Source organism: Notamacropus eugenii, chromosome 2 (genome assembly GCF_028372415.1).
Source record: "Notamacropus eugenii isolate mMacEug1 chromosome 2, mMacEug1.pri_v2, whole genome shotgun sequence".
Classification (NCBI taxonomy): Eukaryota; Metazoa; Chordata; class Mammalia; order Diprotodontia; family Macropodidae; genus Notamacropus; species Notamacropus eugenii.
Genome location: NC_092873.1, coordinates 233,535,568 through 233,563,526, shown reverse-complemented (window position 1 = coordinate 233,563,526; position 27,959 = coordinate 233,535,568). Strand labels below are relative to the sequence as shown.

General features: G+C 35.8%; 1 protein-coding gene and 1 long non-coding RNA gene across 2 annotated transcripts in view; one reads left to right on the top strand and one right to left on the bottom strand.

Moving 5' to 3' along the window:
• The window catches only part of LOC140526921 (utrophin-like), a 90,112-nt gene that overhangs the window by 41,718 nt on the left and 20,435 nt on the right, over positions 1-27,959 (top strand). Inside the window, exons 10-17 of the mRNA XM_072643556.1 lie at positions 2,855-2,990; positions 3,842-3,991; positions 5,498-5,573; positions 8,836-9,029; positions 10,354-10,462; positions 12,328-12,527; positions 16,038-16,192; positions 21,746-21,935. Coding sequence (XP_072499657.1) covers positions 2,855-2,990; positions 3,842-3,991; positions 5,498-5,573; positions 8,836-9,029; positions 10,354-10,462; positions 12,328-12,527; positions 16,038-16,192; positions 21,746-21,935 — 1,210 coding nt within the window. The remainder of the gene's footprint in view (positions 1-2,854; positions 2,991-3,841; positions 3,992-5,497; positions 5,574-8,835; positions 9,030-10,353; positions 10,463-12,327; positions 12,528-16,037; positions 16,193-21,745; positions 21,936-27,959) is intronic.
• Positions 10,637-12,334, bottom strand: LOC140526925 (uncharacterized). The gene is made up of 2 exons (XR_011974600.1): positions 11,010-12,334; positions 10,637-10,925 (listed from the first exon to the last, which is right to left on the bottom strand). It is a non-coding gene; the product is annotated as an uncharacterized lncRNA (long non-coding RNA).

Genomic DNA, 27,959 nt, shown 5'->3' with positions numbered 1-27,959 from the left:
GTCATAAGGAGAGTTAGGTCGTCTCCAGACATCTCTTACTTTTATAAAATAACTTAATTCAGCTTTCATTCTATGGCAAAAGTTCTTAAGAAAGATTTTCTCTTTCAAATCTTGCTGGAGTCAGAAAAATGGGGGGGAATCACAAATTCTTTGGAGACATAGATGGTGGTGAGGGGGCTGTGCCTAAATTTCTAGCAGTTGTCTTGAAAACCAATGCCAACTTTCCAGCTGAAAAACCCTCCTCATTGGCCTAGAGTACATAGGAGCAAGTCCACTGGAAATTATCCTTATACGTATTCTCTTTTAAGGATTAATTTTTAATTAAGCTGTAGAATTTTAACTGGCAAAAGACTTTTTTGTTCAAATTCTTCCTTGTCCAAGACATGTAGCATAATAATATCGATCTTTCAGACAGTGGAAGCTTTAAAACAAGAGTCCCAATTTGAAAATCTGAGAGATGTGCATGCTTATCCATTTTAACTGTGTAGATGAAATATCAATTAATGAAACTGACTTTCATGTGTTGAGATATTTCATAATAAGTTCATCAGGATCAACTAATTAATGAGTAGTTGTCCATTTCAGTCAAATAAGTATTTTTTTAAGTTCCCTATTTACTATATATCATATAGTCTGCCAGAAGCTGGAATTAGAAAGATAAATATCAGGGGAAAACATCCTATGAAAACGTAAGTCAATTCAAGTTATACACAAAGAAAATACCAGGAAATTTGGGAGGGGTCGGAGAAGTATTAACAGCTAGGATAAACGGGAAAGGCCTCATGGAGGAGGTGGCACTTGAACAATACTTTATTGACTATTAACATTCTGTCCAGATTGGATCTTTTTTCTTTGATAATTCTTTAATGAGTAATTGAAAACTCTTTGGGCCCAAGTATCCTAGACCCTGTTCTCCCATCGTAACAGAAAGATGAACAAAAGACCATACCTGGTGCATGAATTATCCAAGGAATTTAAAGAATCCATAATTTATCCAGTGTGACTATTTCCTTCACTGTTGTAGATCCCAAGCCTTTAGTACTTTAGAAAATGACTTAATGAATTTTAATTCCTCCTGCCCCATCAAGATCATCTGATGGCTAGCCTGCTTCTCATGAACTTCTTTGAATTAGCTAGTTATGTCTTGGAAAAGACAGGTGGAGTCCATCCTAGAAGTCTTTCCAACTTGAATAGTACATTGAAATATTCAGCTTCCTCCTTCCACCCCTCTATCAGCAATACAAATAAATGTTTTCCTGTTGGCAGGATCATTAACCGTTATTTGCAGAAATGCACTCTAAATTTTATTTCAAATTGCTTGCTGTGTGTCCTTTGTTCTTTAAGAGGACCATGACGTCAGGGAGATGATGCCATGACATGCAAGTGAATTGGATTTGAGTGAGGGTGGATTGTGCAAAGTCACCAATCCGTTTCACATCCAGGAGTCATCTGAGTTCAGTGTCCAGAAATAAATCAGGACAACTGAAGATGGTCCAGGAATTTCCTAGGAATTCCAATTGATAAATTTTGTAGAGTGGATATCACTGAAGTAACACTACTCATTCTTTTGCATGTCAAAATGAGAATGAATTATATACCTTTTTCTATTTTTACAAATGAAATATTTGATTTACTCAATTTGTTTTTACTTTTATGTCATGATGTCAAGATGTTAACCCATCTTAGGTTGTTTATCACTGTTTGTTATCTATGAACTTTTCTGATCCATAACAACTTTTTGATTCAACAATTAACTATTATGGAGGACTGAAAGTTAAATGCTTACACAGTTAAACAGCACTTTGTTTCTTGTACAGGATTCTCAATCATCTAGATTTCTATATCTAAGCAAAGTCTGTATGCTATCTAGGTAAAATTAGACAGCATGCATTGTTTATGAATAGATATCCAATGACTGTTTATGGCTATCTTATAATGTCATTACCCAGGAAATATTAACTCCAGTTTGTTAATAAGAATTTCAAGGAGGGCAATTTGAAGTCTCATAGCAATGTAAATACACTAAAAAATTATTGATAAAATGGCTGAAAAAAAGTTCCTGCCAAATCTGTCTTTCACAGTAGGAAATATATTGTGTTTCTTTGATGTTCTTTGGGAATTTATAGGTCTATTTTGTGTATACTTATGTATATAAACTTTATAAACATTCATTATTTCCTTGCTACTAAAGGGATTATTTGTTGATGCAATTTCACATATAGACATCTATATGTAGATATCTATAATATATCTATTTCTATATACATACACTTTGTGTATATTATGTATGTATATATGTGTGTATACAAATACACACACAAAACAAATGTATACACAGTGGTTAGAAAACCATTCTTAGAATCAGACCTTGGTTCAAGTTCTCCCTCTAGCAATATACCGACTCTATATCTGTCATAAGCAACTCTCTTCCTCTTTGTGCCTTGAGTATTTTTTCCTTTTTAATTAAAATTTTTAAAAAGTTCCGTTCCTTATTATTATTTATATCATTACTTTGTTCTTTAAAATTAATTTATGCATTTTGGAGGATATTATCAAATTATTAAATACTAAATTATACCTTTGGTTTCCCTCTATGTACCAAAAAAGCGAAATTTTCTTTTGCATGGCTCATATAACTATAGCTTTGAGAGAGAAGGTGAAAATGAGGGAAGGGCAAGATTGTATCATGCATGATACAGTATTTTAAAATACGAATTCACTAATTTTGAACCCATTTAAACAGATGTTCTATCTGTTGTTAATAAGAATGATTGACATTTTTTACCTGATCTGCATACACTATTATATCAAACTAGTTTGTTTGCTCAATATTTTTCAATAATGATTTTTCTAGTCTTGAAACAAAAAATGAGGCGATAGTGAAATACAGAAAAACGATGACTGATACTTTTCGCTGGGTATCAGAGATTGAAAATGCCTTGGAACTGACGTCCTCATCCGAAATGGAAAATAGTGTCCAAGAACTAAAGGCAAGTTATAGAATATCCTTGTTTTTGTACCTTGGGGTTTAAATGCAAAAATGGGAATAATGTTGCAGGAGAATTGGAAGTAAAAAAATCTCCTCTTTGAAGGTAAAAAAACATTAAAATAGGTTTTGAAAGGGATATTACATCGCATTTATAAGGTTAGCTCTGAGAAGGGGCAATAAGTAATACTTGAAGTCATACTTTCAGAAGATTCTGTTAGCATAAGAATTATTACTTGACACTGTCATTTCAATAGTTCAAGCAGAATCCTGATATTTTGGCATCTTATACTGGTTTCATATCATAGAAAGGCTTGGTCCTTCTGTGTTAAGATCCTGCTGCCTAGTGCAACGTATTCATTCAATTGTTCACGTAGCTTATTAAATGTGTTGTAGGAGTAGCACTTCCTGGCAGTTATTAGCCTTAAAAATCATGGCCGTGTTGCATCATTACACTTGGCTTTATTACACTTTGATTCTTAATTACTGCTTTGTAATTCTGTTCCTTAAAATATTTTCATTTGCATTGTTCCAAATTAGTCCCATGACATGTATAGAAAAAACTAGAGGCATTATTTGTTCTGTATTCTCTTTGTTAAGCGTATTTTTAGATAAATTGAAGTGTGTATTGCTGTTTTCTTAGAGATTATTTGCCACGTAAAGAACTTCATTCCACATGAAATTATTTTCAGGGATTGTTCCTATTATTTCCGGTTAGATTGTAGTATGTTTACGCATGAACATTTTAAATGCCAAATCCATGATTTAAAGACAAGGGTTTTTCATGTCATTCTACTAATGCTGGTGTGGCTGTGTGTTGCCCTTTTAACCAAAGCTCTCTTCTGCCCCCTTTAGGACTTAACCCAGCACATGGATGTACAAAGGGAAAATCTTCGGTGGTTGAACGCAAATATCCCTTCGCTACTTGCATTGGAAGACTTCAGTATGAATGAAGGAAAATTCATTTCTGCCAGTTTAAGAACTCTGAATATCAAGTGGGATAAGGTATGCCTGAAATGCTTTGCACATTGCATGTCCCAATCAATATTTGTGGATGTGATTTGATTATTATAAGAATGATATCCTTGTAATATTCTATTTTACCTTTAAAGATGCCCTCCCCCATTTTTCTTTGTGAGTGCCTCTTATGTTCATGGAATGTAGTGAAATATTGATTTGCTTATCTTAAAAATAGGGATCAATGTTTTCGGGGCATTTTGCTTAATAGATTTGGATGTTGTGAAGTCGATGAAATAATGAATATTAATGTGACTTGAGACAAACCAGACAGAACTAGCTTGAAACTGTTATTTTGGACCCAGAAAAGTATAGCTTCCTACATCAAACTTGAGTATCACATAAGAAAGAGAAACTCTACCAAGTGTTTCCCAAGTGTCTTTTTAGCATCTACTAGTAGGAGAACTCCAGTGCCACCATCCTTCAGGGCAGTCCCTTCCGATTTTGGCCACTGCAATTATGATGAGGATTTTCCTCCTTTTGAGTCACTCTTTCCTTCTGCACTTCTAACCATTGACCCTAGTTCTGACTTCTTAATAAGGGCAAAACAAATCTAATCTATCACACAGAAGTGTGATAATTCTGCTTAAGATAACTGTCATGTGGTCATTAAGAGGCAGCTAGTTGGTGTAACAGAGTTCTAGTCTGTGAGTCTGTGAGACCTGTGTGGAAATCTAGCCTCAGACACTTAGTAACTGACCATGGGCAAGTCCCTTCAGCTCTGTCTGCATCATTTTTCTCAACTATCAAATGGAGGTCATACTAACAGCTACCACTAGGGGTGTTGTGAAGCTCAAGTGAGAGAATATTTGTAAAAAACTTACCAAAGTGTGTGGCTCATATTAAGCACTTAATAAATGCTTGTTTCTTCCCTTCTCTTCCCTCTTCGCCCTCATTTTCCCTTCCATTTTCTCCTTTTCCCCTCCCCTCTTCCCCATTCCTTCCCTTCTTCCCTCGCCTTCCCTTTCCCCTTACCATCTTTCATTCCTTTCTATGACTAGGTATAGAAGAATACTATATTTGATCACTCCCATTCCTGTGTAATAATTTTCCTTTTGGTTATGCACAGACATTTCTTAGTTTTTGATAATAAAACTAAATGAAAATTATGTATTTTTTGGAAATAGGAGTTATTGTTATTTTGAATTATTTTAATTTGTAAGGTGTTTTTAAAAAGCATGATCTTCCCTTTCTGATTTAGCTAATTAAGTGAATTAAAATGCATAATGGAGAATGAAAAAGAGTCATACATAGTGAAGTATGAATCAGTTCTTTTTATATTAAAGAAGGCCCACTTCAATAAAGCCATAGATCCATGTCTACTGATGGGTTTAAGTTCTGTCTATTAAAGCAAACATAATTTTTTGATATTCTAGTTAGAATAATAGAAACATATTCATTTTGAATGAAATTTGGACTATAAAATCATCTTCATTCTGTGGGAAGTAATATTTTCTCTTACCTTTCTTTCCCTCTCTGTGTATGAAATTATAGGTGGAGAGGGATATCCCTCGCGCCCTGGAGGAGAGACCCTTGGATGTTTGCGAACCCCATCCTTCAACAGCCTCTGGTAAATAAGGGAAAACTTGATATCTTAATTTTGTTTAATTTTATGTGGAACTTTCATCTTTCTATTATTTCTCTGTAAAGCTATTCTTCTAAGAGAGTTTTAAAAGTAATGTTTCCTCTTCATTTTTTAAAAAGTACAATTTAAATGTGTTCTTTTCTTTTGGGGTTTAACAGATAAATATCTTTTTAAAAAAAATCCTACTGCTTGAGTGAATAAAGAGCATTAGAGTAGAATAGTTAATACTAGCTTTATGAATATTTAAATGAGACTGGGATGATAGTTTCTCATGTTACATATTTGCCTTTTCATGTTGTAAACTGGCTCCCAGGGAAGCTCAGTCATTTGCTAAAGATTACATAGTTAATATATCAGTATTTAACCTAGGTAAAAAGTATTTTACTTTAGCACCACAACATACCACCCCACCAGACTACATTGTTTTCTCATTAGTAGGATGATTTTGAGGTGGAAAAGAATTAAAAGATATATTTATTCCACCCAAAGAGCTTATACATTTTTTGCGGGGGGGGGGGCGGGGGGGGGGGAGACACACAATTCCAGCATGAATCACTTGAAATTAGGCAGTTTTCATATAAATTGTCAATTATGCCTTGTAGATTCCTTCAGTTATTAATATTTTCAGTAGACATACCTTTTCTATTTTTTTTTATATCACAAAATGTATATATTCTTATTGTCAAAGGGTAGCTTATATTTAGGATTTGCCTCTATGATTCTATCACTTGGAGAGTTTTCCTCCACCATTTTTGAGTCAGCATGGAACAGTGGAAGGAAGACTTACTCTGAAGTGAGAACACTTGGATTCAGTTCCCTTCTCTGACCCTTGACTATCCTAGATGACCTTTCTGTCACTCAACAATCCTTGATCTTCCTTTCATCATTAGTGAAATGGGGAGATTATTTCTAAGTAGATCTATGATCCTATGAGTAAAATGGTCCACTCCTCTGTAGGTAAAACTCTTTGCTGTCTTGGCCACTGAGAGGTTCAACAGTTTGTCCATTTTCACTAGGGAGTGTCAGTGGCAACACTTGAACCCAGGGTGGTTCTAAATCCAAGCCTGGCCCCTTAATCCACTATGCAGTGTTAGAGAGCTAATGTGTTCTTTTTTACCTCCATTTTAATTTCAAAAAATCAGAGGTAGAATCTGGTAAAGGGTTTAACCGACAACATTTTTCATCAATGGGCAAGAGGTCTGACACTTTAATTAAGCACTTACTATGTGCTAGACACTAGGATCATTGCTTCATAGATATTTTAGTTTGATCTCATTTGATTGTCACAGCAGCCCTGGGAAGTAGGTCTATTATCCTCAGTGTTTTCTATAGTTAAGGCAACTGAGGCAGATAGAGAATTGGTGACTTGTTCAAGGTCACACAAGTATTAAGTGCATGAGACTAGATTTGAACTCAGATATTTCCAATCCCTGCCCAGTGCTCTATCCACTCAGCCACCAAATGCTATGGTTATTCACCTAGTGTCAAAATACTTTATCATTCTGGCATGAGAATAAACTAATTATATCTACATATTTATAGATATCTATATATCTATAGATATATGTATGCATGCCCACATATATGTAGTTGTATGTACGTGTGGTTGGCTTTTTGTATATGAGAAAATACTACATTATTATATGTGTATCCCATTTTAAGCATTACCTTAATATGTACAAATATGGAGTTTACATGGATAAATTAGGGGTGATTGGCCCTCATTGTATATAGGTTCTTGATTATATAGGAGGATTCATGTCTACCCAGTTATACTTTAGAGTTTTTTTGGAAATACCTATGACTTTATTTGAACACATCTCTGAATGACCTGTATCAGCATGAACCTAGGACCCAGGAGGTCATTTACTTCATAACCCAATCTGTTATATTCCAGTGAATGGAATATAGGGAGAAAAATTTTTTCCCCAGGTTCACAGATGGTATGCAGTTGAAAGAAATCTTTGTAAAGGCAATAATTAAGTGACATTTGCCCTTATACAGTAAAACACAGACTTCTAATGACATTCTTCTGGTCTTTCACGCTCAATGGTTCTATCCAGTTACATTTTATACACTGTGCCCTGCCTTAAAATAATTGATATATAAGGTACGTTATAAAAAAATTGTATTGGAAAACTAACTTAAATTTACATAGTGTTTTGACAGTAATAAAACACTTTCTTTAAAATTACCTGCTAGCTATGTAGCATTTCTATTATGAAACCTATTTTGCAGAAGAAACAACTTAATGCTCCCAAACATTATCTATATTTATTAACCCACAATTATATGAGCTGGAAGAGTCGGAAGAATGTAAATTGAGGAAGATTCAAATTAGTAGAAAACCAAGAGAAGTGATATAATAAAAGCAACACTGTAAAGGCATATATATTTGCAAAACTGTGGAGCTATGATCAATAGAGTTGATATAATTCATGATTCCAGTTTACCAATGATGTACTATCCTCTGATAGAGAGGTAATGGGTTTAGGGTAAAGAATAAGTCATAAATACTTTTGTATATATCCAATGCTTGATTATGCCTATTTTACAAGAATTTTTTTTCTTTCCTTTTTTTCTTAATGACATGGAAGGTGGGAAGGGAAAAAATACACCTCTAGTAAACAAATTAAAAATAGAGAACTGGGGTGGAGGTGCTTTTACAGATGTGGAATGGCATTGGCATTCTCTTTCAAATGATTTCATCATATTGGTTTTACTTCATTTTTTTTTGTAAGAGAACTTTTTTAGAGTGGGGACAATTTGAAAATGTTTATAACATTAAAACAAAATGAATTAGTAGAATAAAAAATGTTGGAGCTGAGAAAATCTGAATTTCCGAATTTCAGGTCTTCTGAATTTCTCACCAGCGATAATTCCAGAAAATCACATTGTTCCTCAAAAGTGGTATAACATTTCTATTAGAATTTATATTTTTTGCTAAATTCTTTCCTTCCAAAAAAACCCTACATCCCACATACTTCAAATATCCTTATTTTATAGATGAGTAAATATGATTTGCCCCAAGTCACAGTAGTAATAGGTACCAGAGTTGGGACTTGAACACAGATCTATAAAAGCCTTATCTCTCCAGTTCTAATGCATATTACAAAGTGAATATGAATTAATAGATGACTAGTATGTAAAATGGAGATTTTCTTTATTAAACTGCTCAGCATTTTATTTGAAAGATTAAAAGAAATCAGTAGCAAAATCTCTTCTGGATCTATTTGTATTTCTTTAGATCATCCTGCCACCTCCGAAATTACTGGTGAGACACAGTCATCTCTAGAACCAGAACTTTCCTCGCTTCCCGATCTAGAAAAAACTGCGACAGAACTAGCTGAATGGCTTATGTGCATCGAACGAATGCTGAGGTCCAGCGTTGTCAAAGTTGGAAATACGGAAGAGATCAAAGAGACAATTGAACGTATGAAAGTAAGTATGTGGTGTAAAGTTGAATGCCAGAATTATAAAAGCAGATAAGACTGACCTAAAAAGTCTCCATTTCGTTTGTGGTGCTAACTGTGGGAACGTAGAATTTACAAAGCTTTTACAACAAGGAAGAAGAAATCTTCCCACTTAAAGCAATTGAGTTTCATAAAATCCGTGTTAACCCAATTAGGTTTTCGATGCACCCATGGATTCATCTGCTGATATATGAATGGCTCAAATCAGCATTCATCTCTTAGATACTTATTTGCAAGGTGCTGCCTATCTTGAAGATATGAACGTATTCCCTACCCTCAGTATTAAAACCTAGTGTTTACTTTCTAGCAAACTACACACTAGTTGAGTCTGGAGTGTTTTCCTACCTGCGGTACACAATAGAACGTAACTGTGTGTTGAATACTACATTCAAGGTCATTGTATTTCTAGAATTTCATGAAACTTTGAATTTTCAAGATTAAATTACTTTTTACATCCTCATTCAGAGAGACTGTTTTCCTTAAGCATAAGACTTTTGTGGGTAGGCTGATATTTGAAAAATGGAAATTTTTTCTTTGGAAAATAGTTAATAGTGTATTAGTATTCTGTGTTGTAGTACCGTCTTCCTGCTCCAGCATTACCTCAGTTCTTTTACCAGCCATTGGTAAAAACCTTACACTGTAGTCCGTATTTTGTGTTTATGATCATTATTCTTGAAACATGAATTGTTCTCTGATTTCATCCTCTTTTCTTTCAGGATTTATCAGTTTTATAGAGAACAAAATCAGGACACTTAATCAGTGTTAAATGGTACAAAAGCTTCTGAAGCAGCAGTTCATCATTGATGTGTAATTAATCTACAGTTCAGAAGCTCATTGATACACTTGCACTCTTTAATCACCTTAATAATGCTTGGTCAATCTTGTTTTTTGTTCTTTCTTTAGCAGTACTGGGAGAGTCATCTTAATCACATACGTGGATCTAGATAAGTTGAAGACTGTCTTTCTGGAAAAAAGTCATGAGATTCCTTAGCATTGTTTTTATTAAACTAACATTTGTGCTATATTATAATACGTAGGGACTGTTTTAGAGTGAGTTTCATGACCTAGGAGTTTGCTGTACCAAGGAAACCACCGGTCTGGGATATTGGCACCTTCTCAGGTAGCCCTAGAGACTTGCCCAGAGCACTGCTTGACTGCCCTGGGATCCAATAGCCCAGGAGGAGTCAGAGGCAGCTGGAACTTCTGCCTTGCTGACTTTTGGGGTCAGCCCTCTCTCCATTGTTCCCTAGTGACTCTCAGTACAAAATGTAATATAATTTCTTTTTCATTAGATTACAAAGGCTGACTTAGAGCAGCGCCACTCCCAATTGGATCGTATTTTTACATTAGCCCGAAATTTGAAGAGTAAAACAGATATAAAAACAGCCATCATCGAAAAACGTAAGTCTCTTCCAGCTATCTGTCGTCGTCTGTCCTCACTTTGTAAACTGTGAATTTCCTCACTTAGTAAATCCTACTAATATGTGTGTATGTAACATATATGGATAATGTACATCTTTGTGTGTGTGTGTATACACATCTGTCTCTAGATATACACACATTACACATGATACATATATACAAACACATTTTTATTTGGGTTGACACATTTTGATGTATAGTACATTTCTTTATATTTTAGTTTTGTCCTTAAAATTGAGACTGTATAATAGTCTTTTTAGGAGTATTTATTTCCCTCAGTGTCAAGTACCAAATCACTTTTGCTTATGTGAATTCTGAATGTCTTTCTTTTGAGTTGTATACTGGTATGTCTCCCCAGGGCTCACTTGGATGCTTCTTCAGGTCATGGAGGTGAACCAGTGTCCTTTTCTGTTGAACTTTCTATGTTTAGCAAAGGAATCTCCTGACAACAAAGAAAAAAATTTTAAAAGTCTCCAGAATTCTTTTGACACACAGAAGCAGAAGAACCCTTATTTTCCAAACTTACAAATTTAATGTTCAGAAGGATTTCTTTTGCTCGTGTTGCATCATCAGTGTTAGGAGGTAGTAGTTGACTGGAGGCACTTGGAGCATGGCCCTGTGGATAGAATACATGTGCCTTATATAGCCCAGCTACATTGGAAGAGACTCATCACCACATTGTCTGCAACAGGATGCATTCTTCTTCTATAGCAACTCTCTTGTCTCCTCTGCATTGAGTGGTTGTGAGCTGGATCAGTGCAGAAACGATAGTGGTGTCAGTATCAATCTTTGAATATCAAAATGTACTGATTTAAAGCAGGCGTTGATTTTCACTTCATGAAGAGTACCTTGGATCGTGAGAGATTATAATTATTTACACTTTAGGTTTATTTTATTCCCATTTATTTTTAAGCAACCAAGAAAATAAAGACAGGGCCACAGGAAAGTGCTGCTATAACTTAAGTATCACTCTTGAGCCTCATGTCACTGATGGGACTGAAGTCAATTGTTTTAAAGGGTCTGTTAAGATTGTGGGTTAAGGTAGCAATCATTTAATTGGCAAAGTTAATTTACCAAATAAATCCTTGTAGCCTTAAAGAATCTTTGTATCTCTCGACTTAGTTTTATCACTTACGTGGTAGATTCCGCCCATTTTCTTTTTGTTTTGTATTCCTTTGAGCTATAGAATGCTGGAACAACATCACTTTTGACTGTTCTTTAATATTGCGGCCACCCCCCACTCCCACCCCCTTCTTTACCCTGCTTGGATGTGCCTTTTTGTGACCTATCTCTACTGTTCTGCTTTGTACTTTTGTCTATCTTGTGAATCCCTCTAAAACCTCCTCCTCAGTGGTGTCATCCCATCCATTGTCATCACTTGTTTCAAGGACCAAGAATGACCTCCTTTTCTATTTTCATTTCAGTACTTCATTTATAAAATTCCTAGACCCTGCCTTCCCACATTAAGTGTAAAGCCAAGTAGGGGTATTTTTTTTTTAACAGGGATCTATCGACTTTTTAATATTCCTTGACTGGTTTAGTTTAGCTTGGAGTTGATTATTGCTTTTTCAGTGATTACCTTGCTGTGTACTGTTACCCTCTAATTTTGGATTTGTATTTTCAACAATTTGTAATGTCAACAGTTAAGATGGTGCTGTTCTGTCCTTCTCTCCCTTTAGGGACATTTCTTACAATTTACCTATATAGGCATGTTGGATTCCTCTCTTGGATCGAACTAGAAATCTTTTTGTTTTATTTGCCAGATTTCAAACATCAATCAGTTTATCACTGATGCTCAGTTCATATGAACTTTGAGGTCTAACTTTTTGCATTGCTTCCCATAGTTAATGAAGTCAAAATTCAGTGGGCCAGCACTGAATTTGCTGTGAACTCAAGGCAAGAGCGGCTGCAAAACATGCTTACGGACTCCCAACGTTGGAGAGATTTAAATAGACAAGTCCAAGAACTTGTAACCGAATACAAAGCCAAACTACTTAGTATCTCAGAAGAGGAACCACTTGTGAAGCAAATTTCTCAGAACAAAGTAGGATTTACCAGATTGTTTGCATTTCTTTTTCTTCAGTGAAGTTTCATTTTGTTTGTTTCCTATGAAGTCTTTCTGTATTTAGGGTTCTGTGAGATATATACATATTTAAATTGTGTACTGCATTTTCATTATACATCAGATACATGTGAAGATTTATTGTGTACACACATCCAAAGAGAATCCTCTTTTTAGGGCTTCTTTGGTGAGTTAATGCCAAAAAATGTTTAACGCTTAAATAAAAAAATCCATCATTTCATGCAATTTGTCATTGTGGAAAAGACGGCTGGACTTGAAAACCAGAGAGACCTGTGTTCTATACCTGTTGCTCACACTGAATGAGTTTTTTCTATAATTATGGACCTTGTGTGTAAAAAAATTTGAGCGTAATGGGATCTTTTACATTGATCATAATTTGACTTTTAATTTATTTTTGCCTCTCATGGCAAAAGAGACAGAGTTGGATTTCCATACACATTTTTTGCATTTAGCTTATGTTGACTCCATACTGAATTATTTTACTTTTGTGATCCTTCTCTTTCCCCGTTCTCTTGAAAAGTCTCCAAAAGAATGCAACCCCTGGATAATTCATTTGTGAAATGTGATTAAAATATTAAGGCATTAGATAATAAGTATAATGAATGCAATTTAGGGTACTGCAGTCTAATCATCAGTAGAGTTGTTTTGTTTCCATTGCTTCAATTGGATACATGCATTACAATTGAAAGGAGTGAAATCTGTGATTGGTAAATGCCAGGCCTAGAGGCCTGAGGGCTACCCGAGTCTTACCTTACCTATTGCAGGTCTTCGGCTGGCCAAACCAGATAAACGTATGAGAGAAGAGACTTTCCAGAGTCGAACAAGGGTTAGGCTTTATTCAGGGTCTTGGTTACATGTGCAGGGGGAACTCTTCCTTAGGAGAGAGAGAGGAATCTCCCAAGGAGGCAAAGATCTTACAGCAAGAGAATGAAAGCAGAAGTGGAAGTGGAGAGAGAGGGGAGAGGGAAGAGCGAAGAGAGGAAAGAAGGAAGAGGGGCCTTCTGTCCTGTAAGGGCCCCTCAGCGCTAAGAGCTTTCAGGCTTTCCTGACCCTACTTAAGCTCTCCGGCCATGTAGTTTGCACCTGAATACCTTGCCTGTTAGATAACAATAGGTGTGCCCAGATCCGGGTCAGTCTCGAGGGCGGGGATGCTCCTCCCATCACGTTTCTCACGGGAAGAGGCGGAAATACACGAGATAGCTCGGTCTCACTCCTCGATTCCCTGCTGTTTTCTGGGACGCCTCATGAGAACTCTAAGATTTAGAAGTTCCCACCTTTACCCGCCCGAGACTGTCCACATGGAATTGAGCTTCCACCCGCAACAGGTAAAAGATTTTGCTTCTTTTTGTATCCCCAGTGCTTTCGTCCATTGCCTAACCCCTAGTGGGTACTTCATGAGTGTTGGTTGGTTAATTGATTTTAAAGTAGGGAAACAAAAGTCCACTTATAGTCAGTGTCTGTAGTTTATCATTAGTGTTTTACCAAATCTCAAAGCCTATTTGATGGCCACCTGTTTGCTAACTCCAGTGGTAGAAGGAAATCTATAGTGGGCTCCGAATAGATTTCGTGTTGAATTGTACATTGTCCCAAGTGTTTATTTTTTTTCTCTTTTTTAGATTTTGGAACAGAAAACCTGGGATAAATAATAATAATAATAGTAAAATTCCCATTTTCCCTGAAGAAGGCATAGGCCATTGTAAGCTAAAGTACCTTAAAATATTTATTTTCTTATACCTGTAACTTGGGAACTGAAAGGAGTCATAGGTGGACAAGATAAAATATTCAAACCAACAAAACATCTTTAACTGGCGCTGCTGTGCTTTCATGTGATTGTTAAGGCATAAAGAGTATAGCCTTGTAATGTTTTTCCTATTGTTTTTGCTTGAGCAGCATTTTTCTTTTTGTAGAGTTGATTTTTTCCAGGGTTTATAATCCTGATGTTATCTCAGGTACCTCTTGTAAGAAAACAGTTTTAAAAAATTATTTTCTGGACACTGCAGGTAAACTGCTATGTCTTTAATTTTCTCATGTAAACTGAACTTTATTGTACCAGCATGAACTATTGGCTACCACCATTCTTTGATGATCTGTTGGAGAAAAATAGAACTGAATTATCAAACTTTTACGATATTTTAGGGAATTTTTAAATTGCTGTCGTTACTACTTTGTATATGGACTTTTTGTGTGCTTTATTTGAAAGGGAATTTTCTATAGAAGCAATTGAAGAACGTTGAGAAATCTGGTTGAATATTTAAAGCAGTGATATGCTGGTAAACATTTAACAACTGGCTCCTTGGAAAAAGAATGTTTGCCCCATATACTGTAGCATTAAATTTTTGTCTTTAACTTTCCTCATTCTAAACAAGTATCAGAACTGTCAACCATGCCCTGATTTCTAGCATTTGCTGATTTCTAATGTATAAATCCTCATACTGAAAATTTAACAATTGTGCCTCCCTGGTATGAGTTCAGGCTGCCTCTAGCACACCTGCTTTAGCATAGTCTAAATTTTCTTGTACTATTACATAATATGGCAGTTTTCAGAGTGTAGTCTGGCTCCACCAAGGATGTACAAAACCCTTTGATGGGATCAGTGAAGTCAAGGCAATTTTCATAATAGTAAGAAATTTCAATTTCAAATATGTTAACATTGACGTATGTCAATAACCGCTTAAACAAAAAAGCTCTATGTGTGTGATGGCTGTAAAGGAGCCCTCAAACTACGGGTGTAGTATAAAGAGAAATAGACTGAAAATGCCTGGTCTTGAATTGGCCACTCATCATGAGATCTTGAGCAAGTAGATTCTTCTTTCTTGGTCCCAGTTTCTATATCTGTGTAGGACCTGCCTTTCCTACTTTGAAGGACTGTGGGGTGGACCAAATGACAGAAAGAATGTAATATGCTTTTCAATTGCATAAAATTAAACACCACCTTCTGAGTATGTATATCTAGGTGGTATATCTCTACTACTACTTCTTTGTTTTTTCTTTTTCCCAGTAGTTTCATATTGTATAAAACTTGAGAATAGATATACTGAATTAATGGTTATTTTTAATATTTTTCTGATAGAAAGCAAGAAGATTGCTGTCTTTCTTTTATTATTGGTAAACCTTTTAGTACTCTATGGTACTACTTCTTATAGTATTCTGTGTATATGTACTGTATCCATGTGTGATGTATGCATTTGCCTCTTCAGCTAAAAAACTGCAATTTAATATTAGAAGATATTTTAGATCTATTCAGAAAGTGCATGCTTATGGAAACTAAATTAATAGATAACTATTTAGATTATTTTTATTTTGCTAATATTCGTGGTATTATACAAACTATGCTAATCACTGATAGAACTCACAGTGCATTCAGGGTATGAGAAAATTAGTGTTAAGATAATTTGGATGGTCTTTTGTTATGATGTACCTTCCATCTGTGACCCCACTCATGTTATTTTTTCCCCCCAAATTGCGCTTTAGGCATTATTCCAGGATTTAAATAAAAACAAAGCTACGATAAAAATTTATGAGAATCTGTGGAAGAGATTGGCGAAGACGTATAGAACTGATGATACTAGGGCATTAAGGAAAAATGGTGATGACTTCAATGCAGCTTGGGCTAATCTCAACCAACGGTAATTTAAAGACTTTATTGGTTAATATTACACAGTCAATGTGGAATAGAATTTCGTCGTATTTCGTAAGTAAATGCATTATCCAAAGACTTAAGCTATGGTTTTCAGAGGTATATACAACCATTTTATTGTTGTTCAGTCATTCAATCATGTCTGACTCTCTGTGACCCCATTTTGGGTTTTCTTGGCAAAGATACTGCAGTGGTTTGCCATTCCTTCTTCAGCAGATTAAGGCGAACAAGAGGTTGAGTAACTTGACAGGATCAGTGTGTGAGACTGGATTTGAACTCAGGTTTTCCTTATTCTAAGCCCAGCACCCACCAAGCCATCTAGCTTGTCTCCATGCCACCATTTATTTATGACTTCTTAAGTCTTTGTCATTAACAAGCAAATCAGTAAGCATCTATTGAAGACCTACTATGTCCCAAATGCGGTGCTGGCAGTACTGGTGATAAAAATGCAGAAAGGAAGCAGCTACTGTTCTCTTGGAATGCTCATCCTATCAAGTGCTTGTCATTATTAATAACAATCATTATTGTTCTAGCTACTGGGCAAGATTAAAAAAGCAGGTTTTATACCTGTCCTCCTTAAGTTTGCCTTTTTTTTTTTTTTCGATTCCTTTTGATAGCAAACTGGACTAATATTATGTGGTCTATATCGTATTTTTAGAGTGACTCTTGCCTTATCTTTCTCAAACAAGCATCTGCCTTGGAATTTCTCCCTAAACAATTATCAGAGTTTGTTATTCATTCCATTTTTGTTTGCTTTGTTTTCCTATTTCTCTCTGCATACTTTGTTCCAAACATTGCCCCACTGCTTTGATGCTGTGGAATGCTATATATGAGTAAATGCGTATAGCTGATCTTTATTGGGAAAGTTTCCTTTCCAGCAGTTCCCTTTAACAATGAAGTTCGATGTCTCTACCTCTCACCCTTCCCCCCGCCCCCCCAAAATCAATAATCACATCTTAGTATAGAAAGCTAGATAGAAGATTTGAGTCACTATTCTGTTACTCTCTGTACGTTTGTGGGCATATCATTTTTTACTAAGTCTAAATTTACTCCTATGTCAAGAAAATGAAAACGAACACTGTAATGCACTTTTCAATAAAGCTAAGTCATTCTTGTCTTTCAGTCCTGGTAGGTCAATTTGGAGAGCATCTTATCTGTGTGGGAAATCGTTGTCTTCAGCCTCAGTGAATACTTGGGTTTCAAGAACCACAGTCTTTAACTTCTGCTTAAAATTTCTTTCTTATGCTTGTCAGTGCTCCAAAATATTTCCTTGTTTCTTGATTCTGAGAATGACTCAAAAGGTCTAAGTGCAATTAGTCTCTCCTCTTCTCAGACCTTTGGATACATGATGTGATTTACTTTGTGGTATTTTGATTTCAGCATTCTGCATTTGACTAAAGTGGATAATGTTGGACTCCTTTGCAATTCATATTCAATTCATAAAGCATAGCCAGCAATTTAGAAATGATAGTAAGTTGTTTTTCCTTTTATTTTTGCAACAATCTAGAAAACAAATTTCTGTAGCGATTCTGCAGATAGAATTGTTGTTCAGTCGTCTCTGACAGATCCCTTGGACCATAAAGTCCATGGAGTTTTCTTAGCAAAGATATTGGAATGGTTTGCCAATTCTTTCTGCAGTGGATTGTGGCAGAGAGAGGTTAAGTGCCTTGGCCAGATTCACACAACTAGTTAGTGTCTGACGTCACATTCGAACTCGGGTCTTCCTGACTCCTGACCCAGCTCTTTATCTGTTGGGCCATCTAGCTACCTCCTGTAACAGTGTTGTAAGGCAAATTAAAAGGTATGAATATGGTTGAAAGAGATTAGACTTTGGAAGAAAGAAATCTAGTGCAAATGCTATGTTTTGTAAGAGATTTTTAGGAGAAAAAGTATGTAATATTAAGTTCTCTGTGGCTCACTGGAGGAAGGTTCTGTTTTGATATTACATCTGTTGGATATGACAGTGGGTTTGGATGCATGAGCTATAACCCATGTCTGAGAGGAAAAGAACCGCAGGATGCCCTCGTTAGCAAAGAAAGATGCTCCTTAAATATAGGTTTCCTACATAACAGCACCATTTGAGGAGTAATCTAACCAGTGAAGACTTTTGCAGAGGATAAAACTTTCTAGAAAAATCGACCACTTAGGAATATAGACCTGCTTTATTTAGGACCTCTAAATCTTTTTTCCTTTGCTTTGTAAATATTTTAAGACTGCATACAGCAATAGCTGGGTTAGATAGAGTAGGCAATTAAAAATGGATTATACTCAAAGATAATACTTCCTCTCTCATAGCAGGGGAACACAACACTCACATTTTCATTCAGTTGTGATAATGCGAAAGACAACTACTCTTTCATCAACAGGATTTTCAAAACTTGAACTTATTTTTAAATGGATATATGGTAGTTTATTGGAGCATCATGCTTATTGGAGACATATATATAGTCACGTTGGTTGAAGTCTTTCAAATGGACATGACCTTCCTTCCCTCTTTCACCAATTCCTTCCTTCCTCCTCCCATCCTTCCTTCCCTACCTCCCTCCCGATCCCATCCCTCCCATTCCTTCCTTTCCTTTCTTCCTCCTTTCTTCTTCCCCCACCTCTTCCTCCCTCTTTCCCCAGTTCCTTCCTTCCTCCTCCCATCCTTCCCTCCTTCCCTCCCTCCCGATCCCATCCCTCCCATTCCTTCCTTCCTTCCTTTCCTTTCTTCCTCCTTTCTCCTTCCCCCACCTCTTCCTTGCCCCCCTCACCTCCCTTCCTAAGTTTGAAAAAAAAAATGTACATAAAGTAATATAAAATCCTCAACTATCCCAGCTGCTTGGGAAATCATTTCTGCTTATGAGATTTCTAGATAGTTGAGTATTTACCCATTTAACTGCTAAAACATTTAAAACTCTTTGGCACGGATTTTTTTCTTAAATTTATTGGATTATCCTCCTGTCTTCTTAAACAGTTTATTTATTTGATAATTAGAATGATCCACAGTTTTATTTGTAAAGTGTCTTTGTAGTTACGTTTCTCCCTGGGTCTTCTTTTTTCCCTGGGGGGGTACTCTTTTCCATCATTTATTAGAAATCTTTAGATTCTTAGAAGTGGAAATGACCTTAAAGAGTGTCAGAATGTTGGCTTCAGGATAGTTATACCCCACCAACTGTATAAACAGATCTTCTTTCCTCAACCCTCCCTCCTTTCCCTGGCCTCCTGGGTGATAGGTAGAGTTTCTATGTAGTTGATAGGGTTCTAATTAGATGAAATGTTACATGGAAACCAACAGCCATAAGCATTGTATAGTGGTCCCTGATATATGAAAGTGATTAAGAATTCTCAATTAAATCTTCTATCGATTACTTGTATATCTTCCACGTATTTTGTACCTTTGACAGAGTGTCACTGAAGTTGCATTTCACAGAATTTTTCATTTTAGCAACTTGGAATATTTTCTTTATGTCTTTCCTATTTTCTTCAACTTTACAGAGTGATGTAGAAGGTTCAGGATAAAGTAAAGTTATTCTGACTACTTAATGTCTAAATTAAATGATAAAATAACTTTTTAGAGCTATGTAGGTTTAGTCATCGACAACTAAGTCACACAGCAGTGGCTAGAATGCCAGGCCTCTAGGCAGGAAGACCTCATTTGAAATCTGGTCTCTGACTCTTAATTATCTATGTGACCCTGGGTAAGTCACTTAACCCCATTTGCCTTAGTTTTCTCTTCTGTAAAATGAGTTGGAGAAGGAAATGTCAGACCCCTTCAAGTGTCTTTGACAAGAAAACCCCTAATGGGATCATAAGGAGTTGGACGTAATTGAAAACTGATTCAACAACGGTAATATTTTATCTGTATACTATCATAAAATTCCCAGAATATGGTGAATTTAGGTCGTTAGTCATCAATTTAGTTCATTTGTTGCACAATGCATGTGCTCACATTTGTTTTCTGCCATATTAGTTGTTACAAGAAGTATATAAGGAAGTCACTAAGTTGCTGTTCACTGGTTTCAGTCATATTTGAATCTTTGGATTCAAATTGGGTTCAAATTTGGATTTCAAATTTTGGATTTTCTTGGTAAAGAGGAAACTGAGGCAAAGAGGGTTAAGTGACTCCAATGACATGTAGCTAGTCTAAGGCTGGATTTCAACTTGGGTTTTCCCCATTTTCAGCCCCAGCGCTCTTATCCACTGTGCCCCCAGCTGCCTTCAGTAGCTAATAAGCAGTTGCATGCCATTGAATTGTTGCTAACCTTTGTCTAGTTCTTCAAATCAGAAGAAATGATGTCAGATCAGGTTTTCAGGGCCATACACACATCTTTACCATAAATCCCCATTCTGATGATTCATCCAGGCCTATATATAAGTGAGTGAATCCTCAAAGTCTATGTCAGCTGAGATTTGTCCGTCCAACCCTGTAGTTGTGAAACTTCTGGCAGCAGACTGTTTAGATTTTCCAAGAACCAGCCAATCTGAATGGAGATGGCTCACTCACTGAGTAATGAAAGTCTTTATCAAGTTCCAGAGGTTTGTCATCTGTCTTGGCACAGCTAATACCTACACTCATTGTCAAAGATCTTTTGGTTTATTAAAGTGACTTCATCTCATTTCCAAGTCATAAATACATATGTCATGAGAAGTAAGAGAGCTATAATGATCCCTTCCACATCATGGGGTTTAGGGGCACAGTGCCCTGGTGATCTGAAAAATCCGCATAAAATTCTTTGGCCCTACCAGAGATGAAGTTTGAAATATTATGGTATCAAAAGAGAAAATATGTTGATATTGTACAATACTGTTCATATATTTTATGCATTTCTCAGTCTCTAAACTCACATTTTCTGCATCGTTTGCTGGTCTTCACATGTTGTCTATGATTTCCACAGAACTCCCAAAACATTCTCACTTAATATCTTATGTACAACTGTAATATATCAAAAACTGCAATGGGAAAATCATGATGTCAAAGGGATAACTACATAGGAAATCCCTTATTGAATGAAGTCTCGTTTTTGAGGATGGTTCTTCATTTTCAAAATTGTTTCAATTGAGTTTCTCTTTAAGTCATTTTGTTTAGCTGGGAATATGGGGAGAGAAAATAACGCTTATGAAATGACTGAATTGAATGCCCTCTTTCCAATTTCCCATACAATAAGTGCCCTTTTGGGGTATGCACAAACATTAAATGTTATCCCCAAATAAGAATAATAACTCAGTTTTTCACAGGAGTGATTTTGTAATTTGAATTTTTTTGTACCTTCACAAATTAATATTCATATATGCAAATAGAAAATTCTTACTATTCTTGTTTGAAGGAGGAGAAAGCAAGTTTATAGAGGGCCAACTTTGTGCCAGGCACTGTACTAAGTGGTATGGAAGTATCTTGTTTGATCCTGAAGTGCACCAAACATATGAAGGGATGGGTTTCTCAGCTACTTTTGGTAATTGGTAAAAAGGAACATTCCTTTTTACATTATCTATTAACTTCATGTTCATCATGTACATAACATTGGACATTATTTAAGGTTTGCTTGTCTGTTGTTGCTTCCAGCGCTCGAGGAAGACAAATTTGCTTAGAGGTGGACCTCAGGTCAGTGCAGGCCTCCTTCAAGATTATGGACAAATTATGGAATTGGTTGACGGAGGCAGAAACTTCAATTAATGTACTTGCCAATGCAATTGAGCAGGAGGATGCTTTGGAAGAGTGTGTTTCGTACAAGAAGCTGAACAAGCAGTTTGAGGTGAGTGATTCTGAAGCCAGCACATTGATTCATAGCTGCACTTTACATTGTGTTTTCTTTTTCCAATTACTTGTAAAGATAGTTTTGAACATTCACTTTGAGAAGATTTTGAGTTCCAATTTTTCTCTCCTCCTTTCCCTCTCTCCCTTTGCCCCTCCCCAAGCTGGCAAGCAATCTGATAGGCTGTATGCACAATCATATTAAACATATTTCCATGTTAGTCATGTTGTGAAAGAAGAATTAGTACAAAAGGTGAAAACCATGAGAAAGGAAAAAAAAAATATGGTATGCTTTGATCTGTGTTCAGACTTCATAGTTCTTTCCCTGGGAGTGGATATCATTTTGCATCATGAGTCATGTGGAGATCTAAGGATCATTGCATTGCTGAGAAGAGCTAAGTCTATCAAAGCTGATCTTTGCACTGTGTTGCTATGACTGTGTACAGTGTTCTCCTGGTTCTTGTCAATGTTATTGTTCTTGTTAGGAGGTAGAAGGACCAGTAGGGAAAGGGGTGAATCTTGTCCTTGTTATGAGCCTAGGGGCACTTAAAATTGAGGCCTGATTTTGTTAATGTGGTAATCAAGATGCTTATTCCAGATGGATGTATTTTTCTAGTTTCATAACTGCTACATGCATCCCTTTTGTGGTTATCCTCATTTGACCTAAAGTTTTTTCTTCTACTGTTTAATTTATTTAGACTTCAGAATGTCTTCAGAGAACATACACATATACTTACACACATGCATATATGTGTGTGTATACAAATGTATTTGGGTGTGTGTGTATTTCCTCCAACTACCCTAATACTTAGAAAGATCTCATGAGTTACAAATGTCATTTTTCCATGTAGGAATGTAAACAGTTCAACTTTAATGAGTTGAATTAATGGCTTCTCTTTCCTGTTTACCTTTTCATGTTTCTCTTGATTCTTGTATTTCAAAGTCAGATTTTGTATTCAACTCTGGTCTTTTCAACAAGAATGCTTGGAAGTTTCATTTATTTCCACTGAAATATTCTATTCAGTTTTGCTGGGTAGGTGATTCTTGGTTTTAATCCTAGCTTCTTTGACCTCTAGAATATCATATTCCAAACCCTTCAATCCCTTAGTTTAGAAGCTGCTAAATCCTGTGCTATCCTGATTGTGTTTCCATGATACTTGAATGATTTCTTTCTGGCTGCTTGTAATGTTTTCTCTTTGAAGTGGGAACTCTGAAATTTGGTTACAATATTCCTAGGAGTTGTCTTTTGGGGATCTCTTTCAGGAGGTGATTGATGGATTCTTTCCATTTCTGTTTTACTCTCTGGTTCTAGAATATCAGGGCAGATTTCCTTGATAATTTCTTGAAAGATGATGTCTAGGCCCTTTTTTTTTAATCATGGTTTGAAAACCTTTACCTTCATCTCTTTTTCTTATGGTACAATAACATTCCATTCCATTTGTATTTCATTTTTTGTTCAGCTATTTCCCAATAAATGGAAATCTCTTTTGTTTCTGGTCATTTGCTTACCCTCAAATTACTAATTGGAATATTTTGGCTTATAGAAGACTTCCCCCTTTGTCTGTGACATTCTTGGGATTTATGTGATATTCCTGTGTAAAGCTTAGGGGCAATTTAGTTTTGTAAGCTAATTTCCTATTGCTTTTTTGGGCAGTTGGATCAATATTCAGCACAGTAAACAGTGTTATTCATGCACTTGTGTTCCCACAGTTTCTCCAGCATTCAGTATTTTCATCTTTTATCATCTTCGACAGTTTTTTAAAAAAATATATGAGATGAAACTTCAAAGTTGTTTAATTTTACAATTTCTCTCTCTTAGTGAATTAAAACATTTTTGATATTTGTTGATAGTTTGGTTTTCATTTCTTCCTTTTCAAACTCTTTGTATCCTTTGACTACTTCTCTCTTGGGAAGTGGCTCTCCTAGAGCATCTTCAAAGGACTCTTAACTATTTTTATTTATCAGATAGGCCATCTTAGTGTCGGAGGCCATGATATGTTACATTGTTGGCTCTTTGTGACAGTGTAAAGACAGTCCAGTTAACTTGACACAGCCCCAAGTAGTTGTCCAGATTGCTTTTATATGAAAACAATTTTTCCCCATTTCTTTTTAAAATCAATTTGGTGGTATATTTATAAACCAATGGTTATATGTGTGGCCATGTAGGTCCAGTATAGACTGCTCAAGGCATTTATGTGTGTGTGTGTGTATTAACACCACCACTTTATCCCCTTTTCCCCAGAAGATCATTAGTTTCACACCATGTCGTTGTTAATTTTTGCATGTATGTGCAATGTAAAGGAGAGGAGATTTGACGGTTTGATACTGTTTCAAAGTATCTCTTATACAGTTTGTCATTTTAATATTTAGATGCACAATTTATACTTTATCATCGATGTTCAGGCAGCATGCCCTTATTATTTTTACTGTACTGAGTATATCCTTGTATTTATGTAATTTGAAAGACTTTAAAATTTGTAGCAGATTAGCCTGTATAATATTGATTAGTACTTAAAATATATTCTTATATTCATGTCTAAAGAGAGATTTGGAAGAATATATTAGAAATAGTAATAATTTATGGATAAAACCAAACAAGTCTTTAAGAAGAATGTAAGGAACTGTTAATGTTTCCTATCTAAAGAGTTTAACCATTCCTCCTTATGTTATTACATTAGGGAACATTTTCTTACGATGACACATAGTCATTCAAAATATTTAAAGAAGAGTCTTTATTATGTAGGGAGAAATGAGAAGAGAAGTGAGAAAAAATGGAGGACTAACACGCTAATGTGAGGATTTTTTCAGAAAATGAGCTACAATATACATTTTAGACTGCAAGCAAAACAAAGCAATTCTCATTACACATAAAATTTGAGAAATATTTTGTTTCCATATGTGTTAATAACCTACAAAAGCCAAATAATCCATTTATTTCCCTTTAAGGGAAGCCTCTCAAACCCTCAATTTCAAGTATTTGTTAATTTAAAAGAAAAATTAGATTAACCAAACTTCTCCCCCAAACTAAAACCTTAGCTTTAAAGGGAAGTAAATTGAAAGCAAACTTAACATAAAAGCAATTGTTGGAGTTTGATTCTATGTACACAGTTTAAATGAAGGTGTAAGGGAACCCAGGTTATTTTGTGAAAGGGGAACGAGCCAAAGCTGACGACATTCCTTGTACACAGCTTAGAATGTGTCAGGTCTTAGGGATGGCCTGATACGTAGCCATGATAGAACCGTGAGAAGAGCAAGTAGACATTTTCCCTGTGTTCAGATGAATCTTGGAGGAAATGGAGGTAAGGTGTGCTATTGTTAGTTTGAGTTCTGGAAGGATGCTACATTTTTCTGTATCCCATGTTTTTAATGGAAAAGTATTATCTTGAGCAGCATTTATTTCATTGACCCACTCCAGGGCTGTCTCAAGTTGCTTCTAACTCAAGTAATCAATTCTCTTAGTGGTAGAATGGTAGCAGAAGCATGTGCTCTTCAAATGAATATATGTTTGACTTTAATATTTAGTAGTTAGGAATAGGTGGGTAAAGAAATAGGAACTGAATAAAGTGTACACAAATTCGAAACCAACTTTTTAGTAGGCTATTTCGCCTAATATTTTAAAACATTGCCATGTTCCTCACTAAAAAAATTCTTAGTATTTCTCAAACTAATCAGTTAATAAAGAATATTTGTTGAGCCCTTGTGCTCATAATATGTTTTGCTTTTTAAATATTTTATTGACAGATATTTTAAAATGTTCTAACTTTCTAGTTTCTCTCACGTTTTGTTCATAGAAGACTTCTTTATGAAAACTAAATACAGTTAAGTAATACAAATGAATTGTGATTGTGATTGTAAATCATGTCCCCAAATGAATGTCTCATTCTGCACCTGTGGTCCATTGCCTCTTTCAAAGAGGTGCAAAATGTTCATCCATTTTCCTACATGTCTTCCAAAACCATGATTGTACCCTGCTTTGGTCAGAGTTGTGGTCTTTCTGAATTCTATTCCTTTATATTACTGTGGTAAATTCTTCAATTTCTGCTTCCTTTCTTTGTAGAATGTTAAATATTGAAGGATGCAGAGTTGTATGAATAGTTTAGAAAATATTAGTCATTCAATCTGAGAACCTCAGTGAGATATCTAGTCCAATCTCTTCATTTATTATGTTATAAGAAGTTGAAGCCCAGAGAGCCATTTCTGCCCAATATTCAAAGCAAATGAGTAGGAGAGCTGGACTAGAACCTAACTCTCCTGATTCCTGGGTCAGTGCTTTTTTTCTTCTCCCCCACCAGAAACTGAAAAATACTGGACAAGAAAATATTCCTGAAAGTTAAATAATGTAACCTTACCATAATGAGAATCTACACGATCGATAAGAGTCCATGTGACCACAGTTCAGCCAAAGGCCAAATAGGTAGAGAACATGGACTGATGTGGTTAGTTCCCTAACTTGTGGCTTCTTGTGGGAGCTGGGATGAGAGGTAGGACTCAAGGATAGTATACGATTTGAGTAGGTGAAGAAAGTAAGCTGTTCAAATGGGAAGAGGAAGGCAGTTGGGTGGTGCAGTGGATAGAGCACTGGGCCTCGCATTTGGAAGACTCATCTTCCTGAGTTCAAATCTGGCCAAGTCACTCAACCCTGTTTGCCTCAGTTTCCTCATCTGTCCAATGATCTGGAGAAGGAAATAGCAAATCACTCCATTTTCTTTGCCATGGAAATGCTACATAAGGTCACAAAAAGTCAGACACGACTAAAATTGACTGAAAAACAAAGTGAGAAATAGTGCAGACATGCTGGTTGTGATTTCATGGATAATTCCACTTGTAAAGCATGTTTTATGAAGTTCTGCCTATTTCAGTCCTTCTTTGACACTAATTGTTTTGTTCAGTGAATGTCAATGTTACCTTGGCTTGTAGAACCAAAACATGACATTGATTGCCTGATTGGTAAGGTCATGCCACAGACAAGATGTTTTCCTTGTTCAGTTGTTTAGTGTCTGACTTTTTGTGACCCCATTTGGCATTTTGTTGCTGGTTTTCCATTTCCTTCCACAGCTTATTTTACAGATGAGGAAACTAAGGTAAACAGGATGAACATGACTTGCATAGGGTCACACAGCTGGCAAGTGTCTGAGGCTGGATTTGCACTTAGGTTTTCCTGACTCCAGGCCTAGGGCTCTTTCCACCATGTCATCTAGCCTGCCCCACAGGCAAGGTAAACAACTGCAGTTTTTCTGTATTATAATTTTTATAGATACTGTATACACGTAGCAATGTATTGATATAATAATATCCATCATTAAATATGTCAATCACCAGTTTTCTGCTATTTAATTTTTAATATTAATATCCAAACTATCTTGTTGATAAAGTTATCTTTGACATTTTTTATCCTTCATTACCACCAATAAAATCCTGCTCGGTTCTTGATGGCATATTTTTAGTTTTGGTGTTCAATTGATTTTCTTTTTTTGGTGACTGAAATCTAAGGGGGAGAGGCTTTGATTTTACTAAACTCATTAGCAAGCATTTCTTGAGTGTCTACTGTGTGCCCTGTACTTTGAGGAGAGTAAGTAACTTTGTTAAAGTATCTTCACCTAATGATTCTCCAGTGTGCACTCTCCCATCATTTGGTCTTTAGCTGCGTAATTGACATTCCATCCTGGCAGTTCTATAATCAATACCTTGGCATATTCATTCCAAACAGAGGGAGGCGCCATAGGCTCAGGATGTGTTCTAGTAGAGGAATGCAGAAAAGAAATGAAGGGTACACCACTGGGTGGTAACTGAGCAGAAAAAAACACTGTATTAGAGAAACACTGTTAGGTATTTGAAGCGATATTGAAGTAAATACAGAAAAGACCTGAGGAAATAGGTAAAAATGTTTTAAGATTTATGAAGATGAGGTTGTTTGTGTGCCCTTTACTGCACAGGAAGACTAAGCCTTCTTGCAGGATACCTTTTCTGATTTACTTTATAAAGGAATAATATGACAATTGCACCGTATGATGAAACTGTAATATTA